The sequence below is a fragment of the Sciurus vulgaris genome (genome assembly GCF_902686455.1).
Source record: "Sciurus vulgaris genome assembly, chromosome: 6".
Lineage (NCBI taxonomy): Eukaryota > Metazoa > Chordata > Mammalia > Rodentia > Sciuridae > Sciurus > Sciurus vulgaris.
This window is the reverse complement of record NC_136466.1, coordinates 50,548,929-50,572,997: the sequence shown is the minus strand read 5'-3', so window position 1 is coordinate 50,572,997 and position 24,069 is coordinate 50,548,929. Positions and strand designations below refer to the sequence as shown.

General features: G+C 36.9%; 1 protein-coding gene across 2 annotated transcripts in view; it reads right to left on the bottom strand.

The window, feature by feature from the left end:
* PRR16 (proline rich 16) overlaps nucleotides 1–13,940 on the bottom strand; it is a 272,472-nt gene extending 258,532 nt beyond the window's left edge. For both annotated transcript variants that reach the window (XR_013764771.1, XM_079145678.1), the window contains exon 1: nucleotides 13,585–13,940. Coding sequence is in view for 1 of the 2 variants with exons in the window: in XM_079145678.1 (XP_079001804.1) it covers nucleotides 13,585–13,743 (159 nt within the window). In the remaining variant the exon portion in view is untranslated. The remainder of the gene's footprint in view (nucleotides 1–13,584) is intronic.
* Between the last annotated feature and the right edge of the window lie 10,129 nt (nucleotides 13,941–24,069).

Here is a 24,069-nt window from a genome sequence, read left to right as displayed (position 1 = left end):
AGGCTGTGGAGACTAGCTGTGCGGTTAGGAGATCAGGACCCAGTTTTCCTAGTAGAGATGCAGAATAAAACATTGCCTACACAAGTATGAGTTCAGATGAAAGATCTGCGCTAGATATACACATTTCAGAGTCAGGGACTCAGGGGTGGGATTTATTCACAAGACTAAATAAAAGGACCAAGAAGACAAGTGAAATTTTAAAAAAAATTAAAAATTGAGTTAAGATATCCTAGAGAAAGAATAAGTAAAGACATCAGAGAAAGAAAAATCAGTGAGGTGAAATAGTCTGAAATTCTTCAAGCCAAAGTGAAGAGGGAGTAATAAAAAGTGCTACCAAGAGGTGGCTTACTATTAGAAGTGAGAACCATTTAATTAAATAACAGAGCCATTGACAACTTTGTAGAGGCAGTTTTGGTAGTGTTGAGAGTATAGACAGACTGGAGTAAATTTAGGGAAGAAAAGGTGATAACAAATATACATAATTTCATGTTTTTTATAAAATAGAGCAAATAAACAGAATGGTAATTTTCAGGGGAAAGGGGGTCAAGAAAGGGATTTATTATTTATTATTGTATGCTGATAGGAATTATCTATGGAAAAGTGAAAAAAAATGGTATATGATCGCAGGGAGAATTTTTTTGTTGTTGTTGTTTTGGTACCAGGGATTGAATCCAGCAGGATTAACGAGTGATCCACATACCCAGTCCATTTTTTATATTAGGGTCTCCCTAAGTTGCTTAGGGCCTTACTGAGCTGCTGAGGCTGGCTTTGAACTTGCAATCCTCTGGTCTCAGACTTCCAAGTCACCAGAATTACAGGTGTGTGCCACATACCCAGCAAGAGTGGAAAACACAATAGTTTTTCTGAGTAGTTTGGAAAGTACAGTCTCTCACATACAAGTGGAGTGATTGGTTTCAGCCCCTAATACTCTTAATAAGTATTACTTGGAATTAGCTACTGAAGTTCCCATTCTTAATCAGATAATGAAAATGAGACTTAAAATGTTGAATTGAAGGTTACACGGTTTGTAACCAGCAATGAAAAGTTAATAGGCTTTCAGAAACAAAAGGCACAGAGAATGATTAGAAGTAAGATAAGCAAACACAAGATAAGAGACATAGTGACAATAAACATGAGGAGTACAGATATCAAGTTGGATAAAAGAATGCAAAGGATATAAATTGTCCATGATGGTCCCTGAGCTTCTCACTGGGGATACAGAAAAAGTCAAACAAATAAGATTTGACTATGAGTTGTCAGGTGGGAAGGTTAAGTATGAACACTTGACGTCTTGCTGGGTGGGGAAGCAACCACTTTTTTTTGGAAGAATGGTCCAAATTAATGAACTGAAGTGGTATTTTGGTAAAATTTGCAGGAAAGGCAAAGGTAACCCCAACCTGTACCTTGGTACAGAGAAGTCACTGGGTGGCTATGGGGAAGTCTACCTGAGATTCAGCTCTCATCTTCACTGTCTCCCAGCGTGTGCTCTTCTGAGAGACAGTCTGCATGATGCAGATTTAGAAGCTCAAACTTTGTGCAAGTTGATTATGCGGTACCCCAGTTCTCTGATGCATTTCACCTGCTCCTTCAGGTAATGAACCTCATTGAACTCATATAAGGGAGGTGGGTATTGTTGTCTATGGCCAGTTTTGCAGTTCCAGGATATAAAGATTCATGTTTGTTTCTCCCAAGTGTTGGACCCACTCATTGCATTCAGTCCCCTCTCCCACACAGCATAGTCTGATTTCTTAATATCCTGAAGAAGATTCAGTCTTCTTGGTTGGTTCTAGGGCTTCACTGATTTCTGGAGTGTTGCCTCTCTTCATGTAACTGGTGAAGGAAGTATTTCCGAGAGTCCTTTAAAGCCATTTCATGGGGTCAAAATAGAAAGTAGGTGGGGTCGAAGTAGTGAGCAGGTAGACACAAGAAGCACAGAGCTCCGGATTATCTGGCGGGGCTGGGGGGACCGCTGTAGTGAGGGGGGCGGGGCCTGGGCCACCCAGCGAGTGCGCTGGGAGGCGCCGCAGAGGTGGATGCCGGCCAGCGCTGGGCTCTGTCCAAGCCCCCCTGTGAAGCAGGAAATTGGTGCGACTCTCCGCAAAAACCTGTGTCCACCTGACATTTAGGTAATAGGGAGACAGTGAGTGATCTTTTAAATAGGGGAGTGGCCTGAAGAAAACAGTGATTAAGATTTAGCTGACAGTGTTGAGAATGAATTGACTAGGGGGAGGCAGAAAGATCAGTTCTAGGGCTATTAAAACATCATCCATGAAATTAATAGCGTAGGTATTAGAGGTAGCAGTGGGAAAAAGAAGGCAGCCAGTCTGAAATCCCCTGCTTAGCAATGATTTTATATGCTTGTTGCATCTTAGACTTTTCCTTTATAGTCCTAACAGTCTTCACCAAATACAACTTTTATTATTATTTAGATATTTAGATAATAGCACACTACTAAATTGTGAGTTTCAAGGTGACAGGGACCACATGTGTTTTGCTCATTGTCTTATCTACATGGAGTAGCTCAATGTCTTGCATATAGTAAGCATTCCAAACAAATGTTTTGAATAGTAAAAGAAACAAAACAAAAATAAAACAAAAAAGCTCTATAAAGGCATATAGAAAAAGTGGATAAGGAAACTGAAGAAAGGAGGAATAAAGAAAGAGGAAGGAGAGAGAAAAGAGGGAAGACTAAAAAGGGAGGAAAGAGATAAATGATAGAGGAAATACAGGATGAGAAAGAGCAAAAACATCAGAGTGAATATGTTGTTGCCAGGAATGGAGAAGCTTGTATGGACAAGGTTTAAAGTAGGAAATATAGAATTCAGCTCCATCATTTGTCTTTATGTTGGTTAGCTTCTCTGTCTTTGCTTTCTTGTATATAAAATAATTATAGTAACCTCAAAAGGTGACCCTGAGGATTAAATAAGCCAACTCAGAGCAGTACCTGATACATCTGGAACACTGAACAGATGTTAACCATGTGTGTTATCATTATAACCTTCCACCATATTGCTTGATGAATGAGCCTGAAGAAAGAAATGGGTGGGCAGAGAAAGCAATATTAAGTAACACTGAATAAGGAGGAAGAGCTGAGACAGTGACTTCCCTGACTCTAGGGATTTGTGGTAGTGTCTAGGAATATTTCTTCCACTGCCACCTAGTTGGTAGAGACCAGGGAAGGTGCTAACCATCTACAACACACAGGAAAACACTCCACAAGACCTGGCCATGCAAAAAGTCAGTAGTGTTGAGTTTGAGAAAAACTGACCTAGAGATTAAAGGCCAAGAGAAAGAATGGACCTCAGAATAGGTAGAGGAAAGTGAAGGGAGGGGAAGTGTATAGAGCGAAACAGACATTATTACCTCATGTACATATATGACTGCATGACCAATATGATCCTACAATATGTACAATCAGAAAAATGAGAAATTATACTCCATTTATGTATGACTTACCAAACTGCATAAATGCATCCTAATGTCATGTACAACTAATTAGAACAAATCACAAAAATTAAAATATAAAAAAGAAAGAATGCAATAGATCAGATCCAGTCACTTCTATGCTCAAGACCCTATAGAGTTTATACTTTGAGTCAAAAATCCTTAGAAACGTTCCTCATGCCCATCTGATTCTTTCATGGCTACTCTCTCCCCTGCTCATCCATTCCTGCACGTTGGCCTTTTTGTTTTCTGCAAACGCATGGAATGCTTGCCTACCAAGGGCCCTCGAACTACTGTTCCCTCTCCTTGGACTTTAAGTGCTTCACTATATTACCAAATGGCACATTCCTTCACCACCAAGCTTTTCCTCCAATGCTATCATGTTACTTTCTCAGCAAGGAATCACCCTATTTAAAATTGTACCTTCTCCCCATCTGTTTATTCCATTATACTCTTCTATTATTTCATAGGACTTATCATCTTCTAATATGTGATATGATTTGGTATTTATTATATTGACCTATCTTCATGCCCTCCCCACTGACTGTAAGTTTCATGAATTTTGTCTGTTTTGTTCACCATTAAATCCCCAGTAACTAGATTAGTGCCTGACGTATAGTAGGTCCTAAACAAACTACACACTGAATAAATGAATAAAGGAACTCAGACAAATTAAAATAAGACAAACAAGTACCTACGTAGGGCTTACTTGTGCAAGAGGACTACTCTAACTGATTTATATATGATGCATTTAATCTCCAATAATTAGTCTATTCTGTAGAAAATGCTATCATTATTGGCATTTTAAGAAGGAAATGAACATAGAAAATGTTTAATGTGCCAAATATTGCACAACAGCAATGTGAAATGAAGCACTCTGGCTTCAGAGTCTGAGATCTTACTCTTCTCCCCAATTCTACCTTACTGAGCATCACAGCCTCAAAATTCTCTTATTGTAAAAGAAAAAAAAAAAAAAGAGAGATAATTCCAAACATTTATCAAAATGTCATCTATTCAATAAAGAGATAATCATGTGCTTTATTCTATCTGTAATTAAATAGACATAAAATATCTCTGATATTTGGGTTTTTAAATTATAAAATTATCTTCAATTATTTACAATTGATCTATAGCATCATCATTATCATACAAATTAAAAGGACTTGTTACCTCTTTTAGTCATTCTGTCATAATTTTTCAGATATCTTATTCAAATTAACATAAAATATAGAAATAACATATCCATAAAAGATCCATTGTTAAAACACATATAAAATATTAAGGGTTCAATAATTTTTTTTAAAAAAGAACAATAACTGTTAATTGCCTCCTAATGCATTCTTATTCTTTGGCAATTCTTGTTGGGAGAGATTTGCTTCATAAAGATAAGTTGGGGTGTTAGTAACATGTATGAACATTACATGATATATTAATAGAATTTTCTAACATGAAATAACAAAGCAATATGTACATGAACTTGAAAGGCTTGCCTTCACATTCCTAAATGATGATGTATTATGGGAGTTACTACATATCTTATTAATCAGTTTCAATTCATTAACTCAGAGAGAAATCAATTAAAATTGAAAAAATGCTTCTATCTTTGCAATTTTTTATATTGCCTTTATGTATTACACACTGTACCCTACCAGAGGTGAAGTTCACCCTAGGAAAGGTGATGTTCTTCAAGAGCAGGTTCTTTAGCTTATTCATATTTGCATCTTTGAGGGTTTTCAGCACAGTACATACATATTAGGAATACAAAATATAGCTCATTATTCATGAATTAGTGTCATATGGGGAAACAACAAAGAGGGTGATATTCTGGCATAAGTTTTAAGAGAAAAATACATTTTATTTACAATGACACCTGGAAACATTTTGTCCTTCTTTGTAGCCACATGAATATTCTACAGTTTTGGAGAGTAGTAAAATTGTGTGTGCTTGTAAGTGTGTGTAATATACATTTATATAAATACATTTTTGTCCAACTCAGAGATACAAATACAAGGACTTTGAAAGATGAAATTAATGATATGCCACCCAGTTACTCCCTGGAATTAAACCAGCAGATTATAGCCATCAGCATTTCTTTATTTCATTTTCATAAAGCCAGGATTTGTAATCCTGAAAATTATGGAGCAGAACCTCAAGCAACCACTAAATTTTAAAAAAGGAGGGAGGTGGCAAGCAATCGCTTGTTTTTTCTCTTAAGAGTCATGTCCTCCTCCCCAAGATTCTCTGAACATGTGGCAAAACTGATGTTTGTATGAGCATTTGTTCCAAGAGAAACATTCCCCATTTCTATCATTTATTCACAGGCATTTGATACAGGGTGGGGGGATTAAGAACCACTGATGTTAGAAGGCAATTGATTTGAACAGTATTTTTAAACTAAAATTTTTTCCAACAAATCGCCATGCAGTTTGAAATCTTAGAATAAGTTCTGGTATTATGAAAGAGCAAATACACACCAATATGCTACCTTTTGTTGTGGTACTACAGAAGAGAATCTGTTAGAAATCATCAAATTTGCTTTTTCCAGATAAGTTACTGTAGTTGAAAATCTATTTACAGTGTGCCAAACAGCATCATAACTGAGTAATTGGACATAGGTGTGTAATTTGACTCACTTCAATCATTCTAGAAATAAACATTTATCTCAATCATGAAGTAGTACTTGCAAAGTTTAAGGAAGAATAACAAAGATCATCAGTACAAATTCTGTGCAAAATATTAATATTTCTTGACTGAAAGTTAGGACTGGGAGTTTAATTCCTTTGAAATCCTCATGTCTTTCCATTCTCAAGGGAAAAAAAAAAACAAAAAAACAAAAAAAAACCTTCTGCCAAATAATGCATTATTTGTCCTGAGTTGACAGGCCACCTAGTGAAGGTACTTTGAATTGAACATTAGTTAGCTCTGTCTTTATTTTTTCATTTCAGTTAATGTTACTTTCTGGCTCTTGTTTAGAGCTGAAGTACTGCTGACTTTGGATTTCCAGATCCTACAGGAAACCTTAATTTAGAGCAGTTCTTCCTAATGACTTGACTTTCAATATAATGAAAACATTTCTGTTCATTTTACACTGAAACAGAAACAAACAGAATTGTAGAATAAGGTATTTCATGTACCTCCTATATGCAGGGGGACATTTATATGTGACTTAAATTTGATAGCACAATAGAAAAATTAATTATAAAATACATATGATATCATCAGCCTGTTTAATAACTTTGTGTATGGTGAAGACTTCAACAAGGTTCTCTAATTCATCAATTGTAGTAGAAAGCAAAACCACCATCAAACCCCAACCATCTTGACAGTGCCTGCCTCCAAGGGCAATTTGATAACAATAAAAGATAATAAATTCCAAATTATTTTTATTCATCGAAAACACCTGTATACAATGCTAGGTATCAGCAAATACTCATGTTGTTTCTTTATGTTCCAAGCCATTCTATTAAAAAGTTATGCAACATTCTCATCAACATTTTTGTTCAAGACAAACCAGGTTAAAGGCAATTTGCTGCCTCATCTACTTATTTGCAAAATGCAAACTCCAAATTCTTATTTATTCACTACTAATTTTACCTCAATGCTATAGTTGAAATTTAAGTGCATCCAGAAAAATGACTATTACCATGAAGATAATAAATTACACAGCAAGTCTTTAAGTAAATGGATCATTAGCTTCACTCTGAATTTAGGAAACATGTCCACACATATACTGCTATTGGGAATAAATATGGTGAACAATCTATGGAAGAGAGTTTGGCAGTATGGATTGAAAACTGCTAAAGTTTATATCCTTGACTTCTAAGAAAAGGTAAAAACAACAATAAAATTCAAAAAGCAATATATCTTACAGTGAGATAACCAGGCTCTGACAATAAAACATCTGATATTGAGGCCTCACTTCTTCACTTACAAGCAAATAACCTTGAGCAAGTTCCTTAACCTTTCAGGCTTCAGTTTTCTTAGCTGTAAAATGAATGACAAAGGTATCTTTTTCATATATTTTGATGATGAGATGACTTAATATGAATAAACTCACTTAGATGAGTACCCATAAAAAAGTAAGGCTTATTTTATAGCTATGTTTACTGCCAATGCTATTTTTTTCTAATGAGATTCAATAACAACAAAAGTTATAATAATTAGAATACCCAACATTAAGGAGAGTATGAAGTAACTAACAGCTAATCTATAATGGTTAAGATCTAATATTATACAAGGAAGTAAAAATACCATAATACATTATTCATACATTTTATGACTTCATCTAACTATACATACAAAAAGACTGAAAGGCAGGACTTGGGATGTAGCTCAGTGGCTTGCCTAGCATACACAAAGCTCTGACTTCCATTCCCAGGACCAAATAAATAAATAAACGGACTTAAAGGACATATAGTAAAATATTTAGCATACTTATTTCTGTGTAGTATTAAGAATAGTTTTTATTTGTTCCTTCTAAAATTTTCTAGACTTTATATAACATATATATTTTTCTGATTTCAGAAGTAACATAATATATATGATATCAGAAAAAAAGAAATCAGTTCATTAAAAAAGCAGTGCCCTTTGTTATAGAGTAATCTTGCCATTGCAGCTTGATGTCAGTTAAGGACATTTCAATCAAACCAAACCAGCAGCCTACTGGAATTTTATCACTTAAGTCTCAAAATTGGCCCATGAAATTTTTCATGGCCTCCCTCTGTAGAGGGTTCTGTAGGTTATTTTGTTTGGGAAAATATGTTTAGCTCAAACTTGCATTTCTATCTCTTTTCCTACATTTGGTTTTAAATACCTGAGATCCTTAGACCAGTAAAGATAGAAAAAAACATAATCCAGGTAACAATGAAACCTATTACATTGATTTTATTATCTATTACTTCACCATTGCCTGAAGCACACAGTCTATTACCTTAAGGAGGCTTGAATTTCTTATCAGTTAATTCTCTGAGTGTTGAATGGTTTAACTCATTGGAAAGAGACAATGAGGAATGGTTATTGGCTATCTCTATTTTCTTAGAATCATTTTCTTCTCTTGGTAACATGCTAAGCCATCATGCTTGAGAAAAGCAAAAAAATAAATAAATAAATTTTAAAAATCAGCATTTGTTAAATATAATCCAGTTTGGAAAGGTAGGCTGTTGTATAGAGTGGTAAAAGAACAGCTATTCCTACTATTAAATGAACTGTTAAATTCCATTCATTCACAACTTCAGAACTTGGAAAATACTCCAGAGATTATTCTCTGTAATTTGTTTTAGTAATGAGTTTATATGCCTGGATTCATTAACCAAAAACACTCTGTAGAATTTCTCAGAGCAATAAACTACAGTACTTCAGATAAGACATTAGAAAAGAAGGAACATTCAAAAGTAAAAATGTTTTGAAGATAATTGTTATTTCTGTTTCCATTGATCATAAATAAGACTGTTTCCTATAGATTTTTAAAGTTTTAAAAATTAAACTTAAGTCTAATAAATGTCACATTTTGTTTTATGACAATATGAGAAAAATCATAGGTGTTTTCTAGTTAACAGCCACAATGCAAACACACCTGCCTACCCATGGAGGCCAGTCCTTGAGTGACTACTCCATGTCACTGACACAATGATTCATTTTAACAGGTCTACTCAAGTGCCTTTCAAAAAAGTCACATATGTATTCCACATATATATATACATATATATACACACATATTTATATATATATTCATGTTTATTCAATTTCTGCAACTTAAAATTGTATAATGAAATGCTACAAGAAACATTCAAGTTTATAAACAGCCTAACCTAAAAGAGAATTGAGTTAAAATAGCAACGAATTTTGTTTTCAGATAAAGGCTATTTTTTAGAGATTCTAATCTCTCTCCAACCAATGAGATCTGTGATTTCATAATAACACCTACATCGAAGCAAAACAACTTATTAGTGAGTTCCTCAACAAAGAGCAGGCAAATTACTACTAAAGATGCTGGATTATTTGAGAACTATTTTTAAAAAGCCACAGCTTTGTTTCTACATTTCTTAGTGAAAAAGGATCACCAACATCTGCTACACCAGCTAAGGTTAATTTTATCCCTAAAACTCTGGAGTCTCCCCACTCTTCTTTCTTTTTTTCAATGTACAGGAAAAGCAACATGGGTTAATCTAGTATTCCAGAGTTGTTTCTTATTAATTCCTTTTTTTTTTTTTTTTGACCTCTTCAAAACCTATCCATTCTATAAAGACCAATTCAAAATCTTTCTTGTTTGACACTCATTTCCGTAAAGGTCCTACCCTTCACAGAAGCCTCTAGTATTTAGTTATAACATTTGGATATGAGATCTTCTATATGTGGCATTGATACATTGATGCTAATCATGATACCTGGATTAATTGTGTCTTAAATTCACATCTCATTGTCCTTTTAAGCTTCTACTTTCTTCACCAAGGAGTACCATGCTACTAAATACATGGCAAGTACTGGCTTATAAATAAACATGTACTCATCTTACTCTGGGGTCTGCTCTCTCTCCCGAAGCCCAGAGGCAGAGTAGCTTCTAAAGGCAGTGATGCCTTTTTTATATTGCTGATGTTGAAAGACAGAATAAACACTCCAAATAAACTTTTGAGCTCATTGAGGTCATACACTACAGTAAATTCATCTTAATAACAGTAAAAGGATGATGGCATAGTACTTGAAACATGATAGGTGCTGAATAAATATATCAAGGTACACTGAAGCTTTTTCATTATTGCATAGAAGGAAAAATAACTCAGATGATTCTGAAAACTCAAGTTATTTAAAGTTTTATTTAATTACAAGGGCAGAATAAAACTAGAAATCCTGTCTTTCTTCTTCCAATACACATCCAATTATAAATGATTAAATAATTATAACTAAAACCCTAGTCATAAAAGACACAGTAACAAGTTTTCTTACTACAAAAGACTTGAGTTTTGTTTCTAATTATTAGTGTTTCAATCAGCTACTCCTATGTTAAAATCTACTTTATTATCTGAATTCAGAGGACTGAAGTCCAGAAATCTATAAAGAAATGCAATTTTGAAATAACCTCAAATATCCCATATTGTTGATAAAGAGTTTATGCAAAGATAAAGGACAGAATATTTTCAAATTTCATTTTAACTGTAATGATAAATAACACAAATACCATCTGATGAATGAAGTAGTGATCCAGTCATAGTCACTTTGTAACTTTTAATTTCCATTCCAAGTTAACAAATGTTTAGTATAGATTCATATCAAAATATATCATGGCCCAAAAGCTTTGCATTGACAATAAAGTAATTAGAATTCTAAATATAATAGTTTAGAGTATCTATTTATATAATATATATATATATGAACTTCCAGAGTTCATATATATATGGATGGAATATATATATATATATATACACACACATATATGGAATTATATATATGTGTGTGTGTGTGTGTGTGTGTGTGTGTGTGTGTGATTCCAGATTCAACATAAAAAGTGATAAATTAAGAGTAACATATTTACAGGTCATGAGTATAGAAACCAACAAGCTTTGCAGTTTAAATTTTTCAATGACTCCTTTTTCAAATTAAATAAAAAAAAAGGTCAGTCACATATGCAGTACTCTCCAAAAAAGATAAATGCAGGACAACTGCAGGATGTCATAGGTTCAACATGCTCTATAAATATTTTGTTCTCAAAATAACTCCCATTCATATTATATAAATGGCCAATGTTTTGAGAGTCAGTCATAGTATATACACTTCCATGTCCAAACCTAGGATGATGATGTCCACACAGAAACAGTTGACATTCACAATGCATCAATTCATCATTTATCGTTTATAAATTTCAGTTTCATACTGAGATTTTTACCTGAACAGACCCTGGGAGCCAATGAAAACTTCCAGAATGTCAAATGAAAATTTTATCTTCATATCTCTCAGATCTTTTCATTTACTTGGCTGTGCATTATCTATGAGTTTCTATTCCTTTGTGAACTACCTATTTGTTTCCCTTTAAAAGATGCCCCAGTAAATCAAGACTGATTTACTTGGTTACATCTTTGTGATTCTATCCAAGAACCAGAAGGACCGTTTAAGTTTCTCTGCAGATCTACTTGGTCTCCAAATATCCACAGAACAGTGATGCAAAGCAGAACCATGGCCACATGTAGTTGCTTGTCATTTATTCTGTCCAAATTATTGAGTGGACTGGTAAATCATAACAAAAGGACTATCATCCACAGATGCAGAATTTTAACTCTCTTTCTCTTAATCTCAGCTTGGAGAAGACAAGTTACTGTGCTGCTGCAAGTTTCCCATACATGCCTCACTTTAGAAACCTCAACAATCAGGAAGCACAAATGTGATAAAAGAAATATGCCCAATTTTTTTCATTTTTTAAAATAACATAATGTTGCAAATGCAAATACAACCTGTCTAACAAGTAAAGTAAAAGGATAACAGAAATGAACAGCATCTTTCGACGTGCATTTGGATGCATAACCTCTCCATCTGTCAACCAGTTGTGAGGCAATTATCCTGGAGAAGCCTTGCAACCGGGAACAAGTTTTATGTCCGCATCTCTGTCAACCACTGCTCTCAGGACCTTAGTAGTAATTATGTTCTGTTTGAAGAGGGGCCTGTAGGAATGAATTCGCCATTTGCAAAACAGGCCCTGGCGATGTATGGGCCATTTCAACAGACCTAAATCATAACGTGGGGCTCAGTTCATAGAGGTAATAGGAGAAGGAACGGAAGGAGTGACTCTTTTCTCAAATTCGGATTGGAAATTAGGAAAGAATGATCTCTAGAAGTCAACTAGCCAAAACAACCCTCAATCTCCTCCCCCTTAGCGTCAGAAACAGAATTACAATTTTGGGTTTAGACTATGGACGCCCCTCCCCTACTCTTTCAGCCGCGGCCACCACCACCTTGAAAGTTATAGTCAGCTCCTGAGCAACTGGGGCTGCGGACTCCCTCACCAAGAAAGAATTCCACCAGGAAGGAGCCCGTTCTGTGGTGGAACAGCGCTCTGGGATTCTGCCACCAGCTCTGCGACGCCACCAGCAGCCAGCCCATCTCTTAGGAGACCTCATCCCTCCCAGCCCCGCCTTCGGCCCCGCCCGGAGCCACCGCCAGAGTTAATCTCAGCCCCGACATCCCCACTCCTTTCAATCCGGATCACTAACCGGGAGGGTAGGTGTCAGAAGGGGGCAGAAGTGGGTGGGGGAGGGGGGAAATCAAAACAGTCCCAGTTCCAGAGAGTTAGGACGCAAGTGGCAAGACCCCAGCACGCGAGCGTGCGCGCGTACACACACATAAACATACACACACACACACACATGCTCACTTGCTTATGTGCCCTGCTCCCCAGGTTCAATGCCTAGTGGTGACAGGATGAAAAGAAGGAGAGAAGGAAGGATAGATGGGATGGCGAGAAGGCCTGGAGGTACTGTGAGCAACAGTCGCAGACAGCAGGGCATTCTTCAGGAATTGTGAAAGTGAGAAAGTCCCAGATCCCAATACATTCCCAAAGCTGGATTCTCCTGATAGTAGCCCAGGTCGCCTTCCTTCCAGTAGGGATCTGGGAAGCGGGGAGGAGAGCCAGAGCCGAGTTTTCTTTCCCCCACACTGCCCTCCCTGGCTTGGCCCAGGGCCCAGAACCTGGCCCCCCTTCAGACCCGGCTTAGGGAGGCTGCCAGGCGAGGAGCAGACTTGCCAAGGGACTCTGGAGGAGCAAGACAGCAGGAGACGGGGCATCTTGCACGCTCTGGCCGGTTGCTCCTGTCTTCCTCTGCTGACACACCCCCAGTTAACCCCTTCCTCCGACACTGCACACTAAGATCCAGAGATACTCTAGCGTTTATCCTCCCACCGTTCTAGGTTCATCGATTAAAACACTAGTTGATTTTCTTCCTGATTTAAAAACAAAACAAAGCAAAAAAAAAAAAAAAAAAAAAAAAGTGCAACAACAACTCTTCTGGAGAGTCGCCGGAGCAAAGAAAGTCCGTTTGCAGGCATATTTCTATAGTTCCCCGGGAGTTTGGAAATCTAGAGGTCCCAAGCAAAACCGAGACCCAGAACCCCTAAGGGATCAAGGGCGGCGAACTCGCTCCCCACCCCCGCACCTCTCACCTCCTTAAGTTCTTTGGCCACGTCCTTCAAGTCGCCCAGGACTAATTCCAGATCCTCCACGATGATCTTGATTTGTTCCTTCACCTTGGTTTTGGAGGCTGTCGGCGGTCCCTCGGCTGGAGAGGACGAGGAGGGGTTCCCCTTGGACTTGGCTGACATTCTTTGGGGGCAAGCGAGGCAGTCAGGACAGGCGGGCGAGCAGAGGCTGCTGCGCGCCCCCTTCTCTGGCGCTGCTACAGCCGCTTCCACCCCGGTCCCCCAACATCTTGGGCGCTCCCTGGGCAGCGGCGGATGGCTGCGCTCCGCGATCGGCCAGGCGTCCGCACTGTGGTGCTGCCATCAACTCCCGAGACGCGGCGCTCGGCGCGGGGCTGCAGACGGGAGAGCAGCGCGCCTGCGCCTCCTCCTGCCGCCGCCCGCCGCTCTCGCGCACACACGCGCTACCGCCCCGCGGGTGGAGAGGGGCGCCGGGCTGCTTCGAGGGCTGTCAGCTGCAGTCCCCGCAGCACATCCCTCTGGGGTCTCTTCCCGACCCCCTTGGCATCAAGGTGCAGGGAGACAAGTCCGCGTTCTGCCCGCCCCCTCGTCTTGGTCCTGAAATGCCCCCAATTATCACAGCCTGCTATGAATCTGCTCACATCTAGGCAATATTCTTTCTGCTTCACACGCCAGCGGAGACCTGAATCAATTTAGAAAGAACCACAATAGGATTAGAAGTTGGAGTACGGGTCAGTAAAGTGACCCTAAATAATTATTCAGAAGCAGATAATACCCAGGGAACTCCAATCATTCATAGAGTGACCTGCAAGTTAAACAGACTTCTGCAGGAGAGAAGTGCGGGACGCATAACAGCGACCCCTCACCCCCTGGAATCATGAAATTTAACCAATATTCTTCAAAGAGGTAGCCAAATGCTAAGTCCCCATACCCAAAATAAAATCCCCCGGAGACTTAGTCATCTGGATTGACCTTTTTTTTTTTTTTTTTTTTTTGTTTCTTTTTTTTTTTTTTTTTTTTTGGGTTTGTTGTTGTTGTTTCTAGGCCTGTCTCTTTTCATGTCCTATGTGATGTATGCTTTGGGATGGGGATCCTATTTGGATTTCTTATGGGAATTAAATTTAAAAATTTGCCTCCAACTTCTCCTCTTATCAATGGTTTTGTCTCTATTTCAAGTCTTGTGGTTCTAAACAAATAGAAAATAGCTCTCTGACTTGTTCTGTCAGAAGAACCCAGGGAAGCAAGTTAATAGGAAGCTTTCAGTTTACTCTCAGTAGGTGGCCACCGTTCTCATTAGCTAGAGTTTTAATTTCCTTAGTAGCGAACTCACGGGCTATTAGCTACTGACCTAGCAGGCTGGCTCTACTTTATTTTCTTAAGTGCACACTCCTCCAGATCATTCTTTCAATATACTCCCCACTTTGGTCACCCTTAGCAGGGCTCTGTCTCTTGCTTTTCACAAGCTAGGTAGTCTGAATATGCTTCTACTTATGAATAAAATCTTGGCAGCTCTCTTCTTACCAGTTACCGAGGCTCCTAATAATCAGTCACACTCTTCAATATGAACAACTCATCTTGATAAAGTCTTTGGAAGTTGTATTGAGAATATGAAGGGGAAAAAAAAGAAAAATAGAAATTTAGAAACTGCCAAAATAATACAGCACCACAGTGAAAAGTGCTTAGAAAAATTGAAGGAAAAAGAAATTAGGTGGAAAGAAAAAGGTGGAAATTAGATAACGTTAGAAGAGAATTAAAATAAGAAAAGAATGATAGAGCCATTTTGAAGTAAGCTATTGGAGAGGAGGAAAAATATATTTGGGTGGGTTAAAAAAGCAATATACCCAAGTCTCTAAAGTAGGGAGAATAAGTTTTATTTAATTTTCTCTATCTCCTTGGTTCTTTATAAAGACATAACATAAAACTAATTACATCAGTTTTACAAACACCCTCCTGATCATTAATGATCTTCAATTTCATATCTGAAGAAAAATGATCAGAAATGGCAGGAACTAATGAGAGGGAACAAGAAAAAATGCTGTTCTTCTAGACTTGAATTTTTGACTCTAGTTAGTAAGCAAGTGAAGAAGGAAGCCTGGAGTTTAGGGAAGGATACAGGAGAAAAGGAAAAAAAAAAAAAAAAGTAGTGTTTACCTTCCATGTAACAAAATGATCCTCTAAAAACATATTAAAATTTCTATGATACAGTAAATTTCCTTCACCAAAGATAATACAACAACAAAATCTGTTCTCCTGTGATATCCATTGCTACTAATAAACCAAATTGCTCTGGCTCAAAATCAAATCATCACTATTACACTAAAAGACAACATCCACACCTACATTACAATTTATTCTTGAATGATGTTTACCATCTGTCTTTATCTATATACAATATTAAGTCAATTGAAAGGAAAAAAGTCAAAATTGGCTTCTCAACCTAAACTGAGGAAGCTGGTAGAATTCCAGCACTGGTATCTGTATCCACCACTATCTTCCAGTCCTTAAGGATTTCTTAAAGGTAGTCTCCATAAAATAATTCTGAAGATAATTATTTTAAGAAGATTTAAAACATTAAGGGAAATAAGGGTAGAATAAAAAGGGTACATGAATATAATCAAATCTATTTTCTCCCTCTTTTTGTATTACCCTTATAGAAAAATCTTTCATTCTTTTAGTTCATCCTAGACTTGCTCTAACAACAGTATTATATTTGTTGTTTTAGAGTCAAATTATAGGGACCACATAGCAAATGTGACACCTAATAAAATTTCTAATGAATTTCTCTATAAATGTGTTTATGAACTAGTGCTAGCTGCAAATGAATAAACACCCAAACCACATTATAAACTGAGACAGGATAACAGATTGCTAAATGGAGGAAATTACTTATCTAGTGAAGTGATTGTTTATCCTGAGTTTTATTCTTTCTATTTCTTTCTTTATCAGTTCCTTATTTTGTATGGGAAGAACTGGATAATTAAAAGAGATTATCTAGTAGTTGCTTCTTCAGTTGCAAACCCTTATCAAATATTCTCAAATTTGTGTTGTGTGATCCATTACCATGGATCCTTAAGAACTAACCTTCATAAGAAAATCCTGTTACACCTATGTAATTTTTAAATCAAAATGAGTGCAAAATATCCTCCAAACTTCCTCTCATTTTGTTGTCAGTGACTCTTACTGATATACTACCAAACTATCCCTTATCGATTCTGAAAAGAATGATCTGCATAACACAAAATTACTGGAGACTTTTGCATGAGGTTATTTGTAAGATCCAATAAAGTCATTAGAAGCATCTGAAATCATGAAGAATAAAAAAAATTGAAAACTTTGTTTTGATCAAAATATTTTTTCCTAGGGGTGTGGAAGTGGGGAGAGCTGGAGAAGGATGTGGAAGTCTAGGAGAGAACACACCGTTAATGATCTGAGAAAGATTAGAAAAATTCTGCACACATGCATTGACTATTAAATACATTGCAGATATCCAGGCAGTGTTTCTCACCCTCAGCATATATCAGAGGCTTCCTCAAAACAGATTCCTGGGTCCCATTCCCCAAGTGTCTGATTCAATGGGCCTGGGGTTGAGTTTGAAATTTGCATTTCATTAAGTTTCCAGACTGCTGGTAGGCAACCACACTTTGGAAATTATTGGTTTGAGAGATTAAAACCCAAGTCTCTCTTTAGCTAAATAAGCTTTATGGATCACATAAGCAAATGTCTTTATGTTATAGATGAGAAAAACAACACTTTGGGAGATTAAATGACATAGCTAATGTTGACATCTAGAGAATAACAAATTGAGTTAGTGCCACATTGAGAATCAGAATCCACATTTTGTTGAATTATTCTCGTTCATATGGAAAATGTCTCTTTTTATGTATCAACTGCTTTTGGCATGAGAGCTATATACTACAGACACATATTGGTAAAAATATAATAAATGTGATCTGGAAGTTGAAATACAAATAGTTATTGTAGTATCCTGAATAAATAGAGCTGTATCTAATGAAGAAGATTTTCCTCAATAAGTATTTGACGATAAAAAGAGTGAATTGAGTGTTTTCTCTCTGTGTTTTGAAATCAATTCAACTCAACAAATATTTGCAAATAAATAGTGCAGTCAAGAATTTATGCTATGGAGTAGATATGCCACTAGGTTTAGCAAGACACTGTCCCAGCAAGAACAAGAAGATAATTCCAAACGATTTTAGTATAAGGTGATTACCTCAGAGTGTCTCTTCCTATCCTGTTTCCTGACTGTAGTCTATTCATTTTATTGGATCATTTCTATGACTGAATGTTTTTCCCTCCCCAAACCCATTAGGTTGAAATACTAGCCACCAAGGTGATGGCATTAGGAGGTGGGGCATTTGGGAAGTGATTAGGTCCTGAGCTGGAAGACTTCACAAGTGGGTTACTGCTCTTATAGAAGAGACCCTGGAGAATTCGTTTTCCACTTCCATAATATGAGGTTACAGTGAGAAGACGTCCTTCTCTGAGTAACCAAGTCCACACTAGACACTGATCTTCTAGCACCTTGATCTTGGACTTCGAGCCCCTATTACTGTGAGAAAATATTTTCTGTTGTAGTAAGCCTACTGTATTTTGTTATTGCCAAATGGACTGAAACAAAATTCAGCCTGTGTTAGTTGGGAGACTCTTTATCCATGTGACAAAAACTGAACTTTTGCTCTACTCAACAAAAAAAAAAAAAAGTAGGGATAGAAATATTTTCAGGTAGGACTAAAGGCAGAAATTCTAGGACTATTAGAATATTGTTTTCTCTATATATCTCATTCCCCTTTTTGTGGATTAAGTCATTTCTTCACAGTTGAACCTTGATTACTGCTAAGTCGAAGAGTATATCTTCACAACTTTGCAACCAGAAGTGAACTGTGTCTGCAGGGTGCAAACTGCTATTAGAGTTATACCTTTCTTACCATAGGAAAGTCATACAGTGATATACCACAGTTTTCCAGCAGGTGGCAGTAAAATGAGTTATTCTACCAAAATCTGTATATTATAATTCGAGATGGAAGTAACACTTTTTTTTTTTTTTTTTTTTTTTTAAGGAATCAGCATCATTTTCAATATTTCACAGAGAAAGTTACAATATGAATTATCAGTGGTCCTTTCTGGACCAGTGACGAGGAAATGTAGTGATTTATGCCACTTGGATGAAATTACCACCCATGTAGACAATTACTCCTCAAAAGAAGATGCATGCCACTGAGAAAATAAAAACATTACATATTCACCATGTAACATTTAGATAGGATTCTATACCTTAATTTTATCTCACACCTTTAGATTGACATTTTAAAATTGTTCTGCTTCCCAAAGGTGGCTTCACTCAAGTCCATTTGCCATTCAGTTTACTCTTGCCTAGAGTCAAAAATCTCTCACGCATTTTAATCTCAGGGTCAGGTGCTCACTATCAAGATCTCATTTAACTCAGCATTCTTCTGAGCTGCCCCACCGCATGTGCAAGTAGTTCTTGATTACTCTCTTGCACTCAAATTTTCAGGAGTTAACCACTCATCTTGCAACCCTAGGGCCTGTGCCTGACACAGAAGTCCCAATTTCATTATACCTCTCAGCTTTGAACTGTTGAAAGAGGTGATGAGAGCACCTAGGACTTTCAGTGCTACAAGACTTGCACAGCTGTGGCTAAGGTGGTGTTCTTAACACCTACAACTGGACCAAGTGACACCTTGCACAACTCAATGACCCCCCTTCCCTGGGAGGTGACTCAGTATTTCACAGAGAAAGTTACAATAGGAATTATCACTGGTCCTTTATTATCAGTGGCTATAGTCACGGAAACCTAATCATTTTGCAGAACTTAATACGCCCTACACACAACCAAGACAATGAAAAATTCTCTTTGATTATTCATACACCCAGATAATTTTAGCAGATTCTTGGAAGTACCTGTCCTTATTAAGTTCCAGTCTGTTTTTCTAATGTAAATGAGTAAGAGTGGACCAAGATAAAGTGAGAGAAGACAATTCAAAAGAGGCTACACCACTTTGTCTGCTTAAGGAACACTCTAGCTTTCAGATATAAAGACATGTCCTATTAGGTGTTAGGTGGGCGACCTGTTATCCACTGTATGTAACCAAATACAGTACACAGTTTTAGTTCTTCATCCAAAAACTGGGATAGAATGACTAACCCAACTCTACAGTCCAGTGAGTACTTAAGAGCATTCTGTGTAACGCTAAAGTGTAAGTCCTGAGATACCCTATTGATCTGAGCTGGTGGATCTTAATACAAGCATTGTGGTCCATAATGATGATGCTACTCTATTTTATTGACCTGTTACTTGAACTTTCTACCCCTTTCTTATCAAAAGACTATGACATGTCGTGCATGCTTTACCCAGTGCTCAAGGATATAACAGGTTATTGCAATGTCCCTTCCACTCAAATTCATATGTTTAAGCCCTAACCTGCAATGTTATATGATTTGGAGACTGGGCCTTTAATAAATAATAAGAGTTAGATGATTTTTGAGGATATCCCCTCATCATGGGATTATTAATCTTTATAAGAAGAGAAAAACACTCTCTTTCTTCTTCTCTTTCTCTCTCTCTTTCCCTCCCTCCCTCTCTCCCTCTTTTTTTCTCCCTTCTTCTCTTTGCTGCTCTTCATGTACATGCATTGAGAAACAATCGTGTGAGGACTGGTGAGGAAAAGGCAACTGTCTGAAAGCCAGAAAGGGAACCTTTACCATGAGCCAAATTGGTCAGTACATTGATCTTGCAGGTTCCAGTTCCAGACTCCAGAATTGTGAGAAAATTAATCTCTGTTACTTAAGCCACCTAATCTATAGTATTATTTTGTGAGAGCCATAGTTGCCTAAAACAGGTGTTGTCCATCCTCGAGGAATTCAGAATTACATGAAGATGGTGGCCTCTCTTATCGTTGTCTAAGATAAACCTTGAAGCGTGCCTATTGCATAGTGTGTATATGTGAATGAGGACATCTGGAATTTTGCAGTTCACAAGTTGTGAGGTTTGATGTTGAAATCTTGTGTGAAGGACATAAAGGAGCAGAGAGAGAAAGCTCTCTCAGGTGGGACTGTTGCTATGGATTGGTGATATAGAGAACCTGAGGGCCTACACCAGGTAGGTAGTGAGGGTAGATTGGAAGTAGTGCATAGGTTTAGGGGAATGAAAAGAATGTATCATCTACATGCTCTAATGAAATGCAATAGTAAGAAAGAGCTCAAGTTTCCTTTCAGTATTCTAAGTCTATGTTATTTGCAAGTGCTCATTCTAATGTTTCCAAATATTTGAAAACTCATGCATAAGCTGGTAGTGATGCATATTGGGGGATCAAAGGAAAAAGCACAGAAGCAAAGTGCACATACCGTATGGTATGAAATCATGATCATTACCATGCATAATTCTCCTAGGAGTTGAAGTGTGTATGCGTAAGTGATAAACTACTGGAGACCCGGCATTACTCAAAAGTTCCTGCATAGGAGTAGCCAACATCACCAAATCAGCAGGTACTTACATTCTATGATCAACACTAACTATACAAAGATGTTTTTAAATCTTAGAATTTCAGGACCTTAGATGTCATACAATACGAATCTTGTATTCTCACTAATATAAGCATCAAGTTCAGAGAGATTACATCAATAATTCAAGATCATGGAATGTAGAAATGATCAAAATCAGACCTTCTGATGCTTGGCAATACAATAGACCCTTTGATGATACAAATAAGTCAAAAGTACATGAACTCTTCCCAAATTGGCACTTTTAAAAACTATTGTATTGTAATGCGGCATCATAAAATCTCTCTGTCTCTTTTTTTTTTTTTTTTTTTTTTTTTTTTTTGTGGTGCTGGGAATAGAACCCATGGCCTTATGTTTGCAAGGCAAGCACTTTACCAACTGAGCTATCTCCCCAGCCCAAAATCCCTCTTTCTTATCTCAAAACTTCCCCACATTTTGAGGTATTCAGATAATCTATGGTACTTTAAAAGATTTAAATGAAACATTAATTTTAGAAGCTCTAGAAGAACTGATTAGGAGACCTCCAAAAGCAATATCAGGGTATGATAGAAGAACAACTGACAAACTTGTTCAAATATGAAATAAAAGAGTATGTCTTTTCCCAAAGTCAATTTCTCATCATAATATTCCAAAATATTGCATGTGAAAATTTAATCCTGTGTGTGTGATAGTAACATATATTTCTAGATATCTATCAATAATAAAATTTGATCAAATACTTGCTATTCCTGCTGTCCTAATAAAATTTTGTTCTAATTCTGTCAAAATTTTCTAACATATATTTTCACAAACTTTTAAGATGTTCATTCCTTTTCAAAAATTCTTCTAATTCATTCAGACATTTTCAACTCAGCATGTATTTGTAACTGCTATAACTGATAGGATGGAAAACTCAAGATCAATAAATTTCAAGATAATGTCTTTATTCCACATAGCATCTCATCATAATGACCATCACCTACATTACTTAGTATTTCATAAAAAAAAAATTGTAAAAAAGTTTAGTATTAGCATGCACAAAGTCTTACTAGATAGCATTTCCAGCAGGCTCAACACTAGATAAACTAATAGCTTAGCAGGACACTTGAAAATGGTACAAGTCTTTCTGACATAACACAGGCATTTTTGAGGCACCTCTGGCCTCAAAAATTCCAACTGCATCCATTTCTCCTGAATAGAAGGTTGAGGGTATGTCGAATCTACCAGAGGAAAATTCTTCATCCTTTAATTTGAATATCTAGAGGAATAGTAGAACATATTTCATTTTCCTTTTTATTGTTTCTAAGCAGCGATTGGAAGTTGGACTCCCTTAGCTTTGGAATTCATGTTCTAACAACATATATTTTGTGATCATAGACACTGAAACTCCACCAGCAATTGCTTCTTTATCTGAGAATGTGATATAAGACCCATTTGCAAAGTGGATTGAGAATCAAAGGGAAAGTGGAAATGTTTTGTAATCTGTGAAACGCTATGTGTTCATCACTATTGTTCTTTTGTGCTTGTTTTGATTGATGTTCTCTGTGCATCAAGGAACCTGCTACCTCTACTGTTCCAGGATTTGGCTGCTTTCCAGAATTGCTTGATTAAGCAAATTGCTCTATAACAGCAGTTTTCAAAGTATGTTTCAGCAGTTTTAATTGTAAAAAAAAAAAAAATTGGAAATGCTGCATACTATATATCCCTGTTACATAATCTTGGGGTTAAATATCAGGAAAGTAAGTCCTGAAAAATATTAACTATTTAGTTTCTAAACGTATTTCATTTGACCATGGAATCCTCTTGTTTCTTTGTCTCTCCCCTTTCTTCTTCCCTTACTCCTTCCCTCCTTCCCTTCTTCCCTTCCTTCCTAAGTACCTTCCCTCCCCTCCTGTCCTTGACTTACCCTATTTCGTCCTTCCTTTCTACCTTCCTTCCTTCCTTTTTTCTCTTCCTTCCTCCTTCCTTCCTTTCTTTTCCTCTTTTAATCTTTCCTTTCCTCTAACACCTATAAGCATCCTTCTTAAAGAATTTTTATAAACATGCTTTGATAAATGTTATTCTAGAAATATCTAGTGATAAATCCTGATCATATTTTGGTTTTTCAAAGGATTGATTCTGTAAGCCTAGATTACACTGCATTAGAAGTGCTTTATCAGGAATGAGTCTGTTTCAATAGTATTTTGTTGTAATTTTACATATGACAAATTTTACTCTGCTATTTTCATTCATGCTGCATGTGTATATAACTTTACTATTTTCCAATAGTTTTCTAACATCACTTCACCATCTACTTTGATTTTCAGGATAACCCTATAAACTTCGGACTGTTCTTGAGTGCCTCAAACTAGTGTATCTTCTGCTTCAGGTCAGAAATGTGAAGGGTACAATTTTTTTGCATAATTTTGACTTCCTGATAACTGAACTTGTCTCTATTTGCTGCAGAGTATTTGGGAATAAGGAAGAGAGGTTGAAAAGTTGATATCTGACTCAAATTAGTAAAGAAAAAGTCAACCATTCTTAACCTCAGACATAATTGTTTAAGGAATTTCAAGGATTGTGATTATTTCAAATTTCTGGAGCACAAGACTGAACAAGGGCTTGGGATAATAATCCTGAACAGTATATACTATGACAATGGATATTTCCCTGTAACAAGAGCAAGGCAATGTTTTATTAAAGAACAAAACAGTTTTCAAGTGGAACCCATCTGGACACATAAAAGAGATTTGAATACACCAATGCAACCAAGAAAACAGAAGGGAAAGCTTTTTACCTTGTACTTTACACCATGCATTTGACATATTGGCAGTTTAGTAACATTTGTGACATTTCTGAGTTGTTTGGTACAGCAATATATGAATACAAAGTGTGACTCAGACTGCACTGGTATATTACCATTCCCCAGAATGGTCAGCTGTTCCTTGGTAGAGTGAGTGCCAGGTCACTTACAGTCAAATGTACTGATAGTTG